Here is an 11018-nt window from a genome sequence, read left to right as displayed (position 1 = left end):
CGGCCCTGCCCGCTGGGAAACAGCGGCCGCTCATGCCGGTGACACTGAGGGCTTGAAATAGCCCCAGAGCGGGTCCAGGCTCGGGAGCGCCGGGTCAGGGAGCGGGGCTGTCCGAGGGGGTTCAAATGTCCTGCGAAAGTAGGATAGTCCGGAAAAAGTGTTGGAAAGACAGCAGAAAAAAGGGTTAAATGGGATGCTGAGCTGCGATGATAAAGCAGCTACTAACTGTGCAGGTGTGCTCATGGTGTGTTAAAGTTTTATTGAAATTGAGGCTGTGCCCCGTTCACGGAGAATGTTTTCTCTCAAGGCTGCCTTGGAAGGATGTGTGGCTCCCGTTGAGCTCTCCCCTTACTGCGGCTGGGTGCTGGACAGCCTTAGTGGGCAATTAGCAGAGGAAATCACACTCTCCGGGACTTCAACGCCCAAACAATCCACCCCACTCCCAAAAAGGGCGTCTGCGGAGAAGATCCCGCCTGACAGCCGGCGGAGCTCATCACCACCTTCATCTGCAGAGCCCAGTGAGACCAAGGTAGCTTTCTGAATTTAATCCATATGTTTATGGAGCAGGTGTGAGAATAAAAAAGGTCCTCACTTGCTGTCATAAATTGTCAGATCAAGGCTGGTTTGTGCTCTGTTAATTTATGGGGAAAACATCCTTGGTTTTAATTATTTTTGTAGTATGAACAGGTGGTGATAAAATTAGTATTAACAAGATTTTCATAGGAAAATGTTTCAGAGTGGACCCAAAGCAAACTCCATTTTTCACCGTAACTGAGGAAAATAGTTGGAGCTCTGTTGTGTTATGGATTAGCAGCACAGGATTGATCCATAAGGTCACAGAGGAGGGTCAGGGCTGTTGTAAAACTCCATGAGTAACCCCACTGGGTTCTCTGGAGTCTTTGTGTGACTTACATGTATTCTGACTCTATTTTACAAGGCAGAAGGGTAGGAAGCTGGGCAAATAATAGTTCAGGAGACTTGCTTTTTCTGTTTTCCTCCGTGAGTTGCTGATCCTGTGTTTAGTCGCTGATTTTGCTTTTATGCTTACCATGCAGGAAAATGATCATCTTAGTCTCCAGGAAACAAAGCAAGAAGTTGTTCCAGCAGCAGTTCTGTCATCTAAAGTTGCAAAAGTCGAAGGCTGCATTCGGATGTATGAAGAGATGCACAGGCTGAAAGCAAAGGTAAGAAAAAATGATTGAGAGGGTGTCTGTGAATCCCAGGAGAGCTCCAGAGTCAGAGGTAACAGTGAAGGACAGCAAGTTATAAATGTTGGGCAGTTTAGTTTGTGTTTTCTTCTGTCCACAGCGTTCACTGAGTACCTTTGGTGCCCCTCTGTAATGCAGGAGAGGCTGAGACAGCGGCAGGAGGAGCAGGAGCAGATGGTGAGGGCAGCCTATGCCCAGGCCAGCGAGCAGCTGAAGCGCTTTGATGAACTGCGGGAGCTGAAGCGGCATCAGGAATTCCAAGAGTTGCAAGAAGTAATGGAGAAGAGGTGAGATTACCTCTGGTATTACTAGAATTTTATAGCATTTAATCAAAGTGCAGATTAATTCCTGCTCCTGACAGTTCTGTACTAGTCACTTGTGGTTGGAAATTTCACTTGCTGTTTGTCTTACATTAACTATCCTGTTAGAGTTTGGCTGTCAGAGTAGATGTTTGGCTATTGTTGAGGTTTCAATGGTTAGAAAAAGGCAACATTTGTGATAGCTAAAGTTCCTTTAGCTTGGTTTAAGAGTGGCTTCCTGTGTGTTGGTTTGTGTTTTGTCTCCTGAATGTCTTGAATACAGTTTTTCTGTCTTTATGTGTGTTGTAGCTCAAAGGAGGCTCAGGGGCAGCAAGAGAAGTTGAAGGAAGAGCACCGACATAGAGCAAAGGTCTGAGACTCTTAAGAATTGTCTTTCATAAAAGACCATGACTGCTGGGTGGGAACTGGAAAGACCAATTGATTTATTTGTATTTTCATGACACTCTGAAGTGAGGATGGATTTTCTGGTGCTATCCTGGGTACCTGCTGCAATGTGGAAATGCAGTAAAGGCACTTGTGTCCTAGGAACAGGAAGGCCCTGTAAAGCTGGAGCCATCAGACCAGGAAGGAGCTGTACAACTGGAGTTATTGAGGTATTTTATGACTCTTGTGTCTTTGTCTCCCCAGATACTGAACCTGAAATTGCGTGAGGCAGAGCAGCAGAGGCAGCGGCAGGAGGAGCTGGAACGTTTGCGCAAGGAGGAGGGCCAGGAGAGGCTGCGGCGCCTTTATTCCATCCAGGAGGAGCTGCTGCAGCTGAACCAGCAGATTGATCCCAACTACAGGCACAAAGACTTGCCCAGAATTGATCTGTCTGCCTACAGCAATCGTGGCAACCAGATCTGTGGACTGGTGTCAGGGCTCATCCGCAGCACGAGCGAGGTACAGGCTCTGCAGGTGTTAACTTGGGCTGTCATTCCTTCCTAAAGCTCTCTGTAGCTGTCTTCAAAGGTAGCTTGTCATGAGGCCCTTAAATGAGATGTCACAGCAATGTTTTTAGATATTCATCCTATAAAGCACCCGATTTCAAAGGGGAATTCTTTCCTCTGGCACTTCAGCTGTTCTCCTGAAATGGCTTATCAAAATGCATGAGAACTTCTACAGGAGAAAGATTCAAATTAAATTGCTGTAAACTCTTGGTGCTGTAAAGTTCCCTCTGTGACAGTGGACTGGTTCATGAATTGTTAAATACTGAACATCTTATGATTCTCTTCGTGAGCTTTTCTGCAGTAGCTGGCTTTCCTTGACATTTTTTCTTTCTAGGATGGGATACAAGTATTGAAAGATAAAGCACTAATAAGGCTAATCCTGTGTTCCAGTTTGTCACAGCTGGCTTTCAGCAGAGGGAGCTGTCAGGGCTTTGCACTGGAGTTCACTTGCACTTGTCCAAGTGTATTCTTAATTTTTGTTGTCCAAGATCTTAGGAGATTTAGTCATGGACTTGCATTATTTACAAATATTAGGACCAATGTTATGTACAAATAAAGGAGATGGGGATAAGATACATAGTTAGCTCCCAGATTATCTGAAGGCAAATGCTTCAAAGGCTCCTTGTGCTTGCTGATGGCCCTCTGACCCTGGAACCAGAGATTAAAGCTGTGTTACCTCTCATGTTTCATGGCAGAGAGGGTTCCCAACTCAAGCAGATGTGGCCAGCACTGAACGAGCCCTGCAGGAGATGCGAGGGTTGATATCCAGCATGCAGCAGGAAATCACTGCAGCTCTAGAAGAAAAGAAGAGGAAAGATGAAGAGGAAAAGAAACAAAAGCAGAAAGAGTTGGAGAAAAAAGAGCAGATGAAGAGTCAGACTCCTGTCCCTGCACAACAAACAGGGGAAAAGCAGCAGAAGGAAGGTTGGTTAGGCTTTTTTAAAAATCTTTTATTCCTTTGACTTGCATTTTTTTAAAATTCATTTTTTCACTAGAGGTTTAGGTCTTTCTGAGTTACCATCTTTTTTTGGTTTTTTTTAATAACAGGACTTCAGGTTAAAACAGAAGAAAGTATCATGCAGTGGTACCAGCAGCTTCAGGATGCTGCTGAGCAATGTGTTGCTGCTTTCAGTGAAATTGCAAACTGCAAAGGCAACACTGAGGTATGAACAAATTGTTAATACTATTGAAGAGAGATTATATTAATTTCTAGGGTAAACAGGATAGTTTTCATTTTCATTCATCAAAAAAAATTAAAAACTGTGTTGTAGCAACCTGTTATTACTCTGCTCATCCAAACTATTATATATATGTATATGTACTAGTTTGGAAAGGATTTTAAAGTTGTTTGTTTGTTTGTTTGTTTGTTTGTTCTCCAGGTGAAGAAGATAAAAACAAACTTGCAGAAAGCTGCTACCATCCCTGTGAGCCAGATCTCTAGCATATCAGGTCAGGAAAACACCAAGAGCTCAATCCCACTGAAATTCCTTTTGCTTTAAAGATTTTATGAGGGCACAAGCATATAAAGTGTTCCTGTAGCAGGAAGCTGACCTGCACACAGCCTATCTGTGCAGGAGGGTTTGCTTGTGTTTTGAAGGCCTGTTGCTTCCCTCAGAAGCATCTTTCTTCATCAGGATTAAGTTTGATTAATCAGAGGGAGCAAAGGTGCCCTTTGGGTTGTGGGTCTGGTGTTGGTGAGCTTGGTGTGTTCTGGGTAAGACTTGTCTGCTGTTCCCTTATCTTCTGTCTCCATACATTCCTTATGTATTTGCAGGCTCTAAGCTGAGAGAGGTGTTTGACAAGATCAATAATCTGCTGTCTGGGAAGCCTGTTCAGACTGAAGGACAAACGGTGTCTGTGACTCAGCATCCACAGGGGCTGGAGTTTGTTTGCTACAAGCTTGCAGAGAAGTTTGTGGTGAGGAAGTCTCTTGTTTGGGGTGGCACAGGTAGCCAGTGCTCTAGGAGATGCTTTTGGACACTGAACTGTCTCTTCAGCTATGAAGAACAAAATCCTTGGGTGTTCAGTTTGCCTGTATGAATGCAGTGAAAAAACTTAGTTTCTCTTTCACTTCCAACCCTTATTTTATTTCTTCTGGGAGGAAAAACACTTTTAAATTTCAGGCTTACATCTTACATATTTTGAACTAGGTAGGTGCAGTGTTGTGGAAAATAGTTTGACAGTTAATTTATGGTGTATCACAAAACTATATATAGGCTCAAACCTTATATCTTGGCAGAATTTGGGGGACAAAAAACCCCAACCTTCATGCTCAGGAGGCAAACTTCAGTCCCTGCTTTCTTGTTAGCACCTATCAAGAAATGAAGTTAAAGTTGTTTTTTGGAGTTGGCAGTATTTTTCTGTTGTCTTTATTTGTAAAATTTGGGCTGTTTGAAACTTTTCTCCCTGCAGGAACAAATGCATGCAAAAATCAGCCCATGGAGTAAAACTGTGACTAATTTGTAAATATATGAAAGTGATTCTTTGGGTTGAGAATATCTGTGCAGCCTGCACTTTAAGCCTGTGTTTGCTAATCCCATTTTCTATCTTGAGACACAGTTTATTGTCATCCTCTGTGGGAGCTGAGGATATGTGGCTTCATCAGCTTTTCTATCCTTGGTTCATAGCCATGGAAACGTTCAGATTCTTTAGTAAAGGCTAACTACAAAAATTAGGAATTTTTTTTTTTTTTCCTGAGGAATTACTTGAAGGAGTGGTGGCTGACTTTCCTTTTCTACCCTCCAGAAACATGGGGAAGGAGAAGTATCTTTTCACCATGATTCAGCTTTCCCAATTGCTGTGGTGCTCTCAGGAATCTGGGAATTACACCCTCGAGTCGGAGACATCTTTTTAGCTCATCTGCACAAAAAGTGCCCATATTCTGTGCCATTTTACCCTGCTCGGAAAGAAGGGACTTCTGTGGAAGAGTATCAGAGGTAAATTCACTACTGGGCTTTTTCTGCATGAACCCTGCAAGGATGAAGACTATTCCGAGTGAGCTCCACTTTCCCCCATCCCTGAGCACACAGGCAGTGACTCCAGAGGTTCACTCACAAAAAACCCATCTTGTTCCTGCCCCCTGCCATGGCAGAGACACCTTTCTTAGACCAGGTTGTTCAGAGCCCCATCCAACCTGTCCTTTCCAGTGCCTCACCACATAGTGGAACATATGATCCAGAGGGTGATGATCAGCCTTTCAATAATTCTTGCATGTTGCATGTTTTTGAAAAATCCCTGTTCTCAGTAGAGTTGACTTCAAGTAAGCTGAGAGCTGCAGGGACTTGAGTGAATGTGTTTTGCTGTACTAAAACTAGAATGTTTTCTCCTACTAAGGATGCTTGGATATGAAGTTCATGATTCTAAAGTGGAAGAACAAGATCATTTTCTTAAAAGGATGTCAGGAATGATTCGTCTCTATGCTGCCATCATTCAGCTCCGCTGGCCTTATGGAAACAGACAAGGGGTATGTGTGTGGCATTATACTTAGAACCTTATTACTGTCCCAGGAGTCTATTAAATGTTTTGGAAGTTTGTTTTGTAGTTGAGGTGTGCTGAATTTAAACTAGCTCAGGATATATTTGAAAGAAAATGATCATAAACCATGATGAACAAAGCAATGCCAAGTAATTAATGGCGTGAACCTCTACTTCCTTTATGTTTTCACAATGATCAAGTTTTATAAAGAAGAAAGTCAATCACAAAACTGTCTGTTTTGATAATTGTGTTTTACAAGTCATAAAGCAAGAGCTGAGTAGCTTCTTTGTTGCTTTGTAGGCTCATCCTCATGGTCTGAGCTATGGGTGGCGCTGGCTTGCACAGATGTTGAATCTGGAGCCTCTGGCAGATGTGACAGCTATGCTGCTTTTGGATTTCCTGGAAGTAAGTGGTGTGGATAACTGTTAGTAGTTAAATGTCCCCAGTTTACATCCTTTTGGGTTCTGAAGGGATTGCTGAGCTGAGATTCACAGCAGGTTTTTTTAACTTGTTCTTATTCCTTCAGAAAGGAACATGAATGTTTCCACATTCTTTCAAATACAGCTTTGCAAATACAGAATTATTTCAAAATTGAAGTTTTTATAAACACAATTTCTGTTGTTGTATTTGATTCTGTTTAAGGTTTCTGTTATTTTAAAAATAGCTGTATGATCTTATATAAGGTCTGTTCTAAGTACTTGGCAGTTCATACTGTGCAAGGAGGTCCTGTGGCTGCTCCAGCCAAATTAGTTCATAAAACAGGATAGATTTTTCAGGCTGAAAAGATCAGAGCCTGATGGATATTAATCCTATATCCTAAGATAATAGGCCTGTGCTAAATAAGAGCCAAAGTTAAAGGCTGAAGTCAGGGGACACAAACACTGTTGAGCACAAGCAGCTTCTCTGCTCTTCAAATGCTTCTAAAGAACTGTAAAAGTACAGATGAGAAAGTGCAAAGTGTTAGGGGTGGTGAAGTCAGAGGAGCATTTGTCCTGTAAACTGTGTGTAGAAAGCTGATGAATCACTGCACACAGCAGCAATCACAGTGGGGAAATGACCACAGTGTACCCCAGCACATGGTGTTAGCAAGGAGAACTATTTTTGGAGGGAGACTGGGGTGAAATGAAGGATGTCAAGATTCATATAACAGGAAAGAAGGTGATTGTGGTAGCACTAATAGCATTTGGAGGATTTGCTTGTTTTAGTGTAGGTGTATTTCTTTAAATGTCTGAGTAAAGCATTAAGTGGTTGGTGTGGAGCAGGTTCATTGCAGCTGTCATGCAAGTCTGAAACTGAATTCTGTAACCTGCACTCGGTGCCTTTCTGTATCACAGGTGTGTGGCAATGCTCTGATGAAGCAGTATGGGATTCAGTTCTGGAAAACAATGTTCTTTATCCAGAAATCCTATATCCCAAGGTATGATATCTGAGGTTGGGCATGTTGGTGTTCATTCTGAAATGACTCATCCATGTTTTCCAATCCCTGCCATCCACCCCCACACCCACTTGTGAATCAAACCCAACTTTCTGAATAGATTTTGAAACGTGCTGTTATTTCTGCAGGATCGAAGCTGTGACCAGCTCTGGCCAGATGGGCTGTTTGTCACGTTTGAAGAATTTTGTGCAGGTAAAGCAGTTTTGGGGGTTTTTTTGTTCATTTAATTTCAAGATGTTTTGGTTTGAGTTTTGTTTTTTCCCATCACTGAATATATGCATCATTTGGATAATGAGGTTGGCACTGCTTGCCACCCACCAGACCTCTCTCTGTGATCTAACCCATCTTTTGTAACTTTTCAATTGCTGAATTACCTTAATGATAATTATGATATCGAACATCTCCCTGCTTTCTTACCTCACATCTAATTTTTATCAATGAAAATGTATTTTGGTTATAAAGGAAGATCAGTGAGAGGAGATGTACAGGTTGAGGAGGATTCTGCTGAGTCACTTCTGTCAAGGCTGTTTCTTATCAGTAGTTGTTTGTTTTTAGCACTTGTCCTGATTAAATATATGGGGAAGTGACAATTTGAACTGCTTTCTGTAGTGTTTGTTTAGCATTGCATTCTGCATATTTTTTAAAATAAAGCTTGCAAAACTGTAACTACTTGATTGTTTAAATTGTTCTGTGAATGTTGACTTGGATTATGATATTAAAACATGACAGCTTTGAAGTTGTACTTTCATTTAATAATTAAACTGGTACATTTTATTAGCAATGCTTTGCATGTATAGTAAGAGCCATCAGAATTCCTGAGAAGAGATGCCAAATTAAAATATTTATCTTTATTATTTATCTTTATTATTTGTCTTTCTCTCCATTAGAAATGTCTACGTGCCGAGGAAATTCCATTACCAAAGGGCATTCTGACACCTTCCTTTTGGAGAACATAAATCAGCCTGTATTTCCTCTCCCCTTAATGTTTAATTCAAGATTTATTTGTTAGACTTAAAGCTAATCTTTGCATTAGATCTTTATAAGTTTTTGTATAATAAATTACTGAAACTTCAAGACTTTTCCTTCATATTTTTAAGCAGTGGAAGATGCTTTAAGTCCATTGTGCTGATGGCTCTGGAGTTAAGGACTCTTGGACTGAAAAATTCCACAGTGCTGTTTGGCTCATGGAAGTGAAAATACCTCACAGCTTTATGAACTCTTACCAGCATAATCAATCTCAAAATTACTGCTACAAATTTATTTTTGTATTTCTTACATCTTTTATAAATCAACTGTAATTATGCTGATGGACTTGTTTGTCTCAACATAATCTAAAATCTGTGGTGAGGCTAGTGAAGGGTGAGCAGTGCTGACTCTGGTGTCTCCCTTGGATGTAACTTCACTCCAAAATGCAGGACTCTGGGTTGAGGGGAGGTAGACTCACTGCTCCAAAAGGTTTGTGGGGGCTCCAGAAGAGCTCCTGTAACAATCACAATTCTATGGTTTTTTTCTGTTGGAGAAGGGGCAGTCAAGAAAATCCACAGCTCCCTGATGAATAGGGGAGATGGGAAATCTGTTGGATTTACAGTGAGCTGTCCTTGAACTGTTTTGGTGGCCTCTAAGATGAGAAAATTTACTTCTGAGTTCTACAAGGTGGTTAATTATTCTGGCAATATACTGTTGCAAGTTGAAAATGTTATTTTTATCAGACTGGGGTTTGTTTTTCCTAGAGGCACTATGGTTTGAAGCTGTAGAACAATTCATGTTCTCATATGAGAATAATAATTTGATTTTCCATATAGTTCTTGGGATTGCTTAGAAGAGGTTGTAACATGTGCTTTGTAATTCAGGCCTGTAAAACACTTAACATTGTCTTTAAAATTGTCTAGTACCTAAGTTAAATTTGTATTTGGTTTATGTATTTTGTAAACTGACTCTGGAATATTTTAGACTACTGTTACCTTGTGATTGTTCTGGGAAATTGGAAATGTCCTCCTGGTGTCCTTTCTGTCAGATAACTCTGAAGCAATGCAACTTTTATTAGTGTACTTGAAAATGTACAAAGTTTTTTGATACTGAGTGGAGATGTTTTAATTATATATTGCATATTTCATAATTATGGTGGAGATAATTTCACTTTGCCAAGACAGTAATTGGTCCTGTCTGTTAGAAACAATTGTCTGCCTGTGCCAAACCCAAGGAAGAGTTTGATGATGTACTTGTGAAATACAAAACTACTTTTTTTTTGCTGACAGCTACTTGGGGTTTCTAACATTTGTGGGGTAAATAAAAGTATATATTTTTATAAAAAAACAAGATCTCCTTTTCTGCCTCAGTACAGAGAATCCACATACCTACTATTTAAAAAATACTCATATGAATGCTAAATGGATAATGTGTGTGCTTCATAAGAATCAATATTTGTTTTTAGATGTAGCTTGAGGTTGTATCTGCTGCTTGAGCTGAGTGTTTGACTTGTTTTTGTCATTTTAGCAGGTTTGGATGTTAGCCAGTTGGTGCTGTTAAGATGCAATGCAAATAAGGTCATATGCATATATCCCTGGTGGTTTGCATGTACATTTATATCAAATGTGACCAAGGAGAGCATTGCAGCTGTGGAAATAACTGTGCCTTCAGGATGAGATCCATCAAAGCTGGTGTGAGTCAGACTCCTGCTTGGAGACAGGAGTTCCAGGCAGTCCCAGGCATGCAGTGTCACCATAAGTGCTTGTGCTTCCAATTAAGTACTTCACTCAAATAGTGTTATTAATTCACACAGCCATCAAACCCACTCACCACTTTGAGCCAATAACGTTCTTGCTGCCTTCCAGCCCTCTAATCTCTAATTATTTCTTTTTTTTTTAGAGTAGAATGTGTCTATTTTAAACATTGATTTAATGCTAAAGGCTCATTTTCCTTTGAATTTATGCATCAGCTTTTCAGAAATAGCTTTCCCTTGACAGGCGCTTGCAGCCTTTTGATGCTGTGTCCTTGCCAGGCTTCTGGGTGACACTGCACGGTGCTTCGAGCAGCCCCTCTTACCTATACATCTGCATATAAATTTTATAAATATATATGTGTGTGTATTATACATATATATATAAATACATATCTATATAATGTAAAACTAACGAAGCTGCTGCTTTGACCGTGGCTGAATGCTGCACAGGTGGCCTGTCCCCATCACTGAGCCGCAGAACTTCGACTCCCTGAAACTCAAACTGACCCTGACTCCGCAGAAGGGGGCAGAGACCCCTCTACCGACCCCCTGCGCGAACATTTTAACGGATTCCCCCTCTAATAATGAGATTTTGTGGTGCCCGATGAGGTCCCTGCCGGGCACAAACGCCCTCCGCGCCCTGCTCCTCCGCTCGGCTCTTTCCGGAACCGCTCGGTCCTTCCGAAACCTCTCGCTCCTTTCCGGACCCTCTCCCTCGGTTTTTTCCGAACACCTCGGTCTCTCCGGATTTGTTCGTCTCTTTCCGGATTCACTCGGCTCTCTCCGGATCCCCATCATTCACTGGCGGAGCTCGGGTGGGCGTGGCCTCCCCGCTGTCTTTTCCCGATTCTTTCCGAAGTTCTTCGTCTCTTTCCGCCGACCGGGCAGGGCCGCTCTGCGGCGCTGACGTCACCTCCGGCCGGGCTATAAAAG

At 41.7% G+C, this 11018-nt stretch overlaps 1 protein-coding gene across 1 annotated transcript in view; it reads left to right on the top strand.

The window, feature by feature from the left end:
• Positions 1–9679, top strand: part of GLE1 (GLE1 RNA export mediator) — a 9948-nt gene extending 269 nt beyond the window's left edge. Inside the window, exons 2-16 of the mRNA XM_031057307.1 lie at positions 256–529; positions 1056–1184; positions 1347–1495; positions 1817–1877; positions 2156–2410; positions 3153–3381; positions 3505–3620; positions 3837–3906; positions 4232–4374; positions 5203–5393; positions 5791–5920; positions 6232–6336; positions 7266–7348; positions 7495–7558; positions 8254–9679. Of these exons, the coding sequence (XP_030913167.1) occupies positions 256–529; positions 1056–1184; positions 1347–1495; positions 1817–1877; positions 2156–2410; positions 3153–3381; positions 3505–3620; positions 3837–3906; positions 4232–4374; positions 5203–5393; positions 5791–5920; positions 6232–6336; positions 7266–7348; positions 7495–7558; positions 8254–8322 (2068 nt within the window). The 3' untranslated portion in view covers positions 8323–9679. The remainder of the gene's footprint in view (positions 1–255; positions 530–1055; positions 1185–1346; positions 1496–1816; positions 1878–2155; positions 2411–3152; positions 3382–3504; positions 3621–3836; positions 3907–4231; positions 4375–5202; positions 5394–5790; positions 5921–6231; positions 6337–7265; positions 7349–7494; positions 7559–8253) is intronic.
• The last annotated feature ends 1339 nt before the right edge of the window (positions 9680–11018 follow it).

Source organism: Geospiza fortis, unplaced genomic scaffold, assembly GCF_000277835.1.
Source record: "Geospiza fortis unplaced genomic scaffold, GeoFor_1.0 scaffold27, whole genome shotgun sequence".
Classification (NCBI taxonomy): Eukaryota; Metazoa; Chordata; class Aves; order Passeriformes; family Thraupidae; genus Geospiza; species Geospiza fortis.
This window is presented reverse-complemented; position numbering and strand designations above follow the sequence as displayed.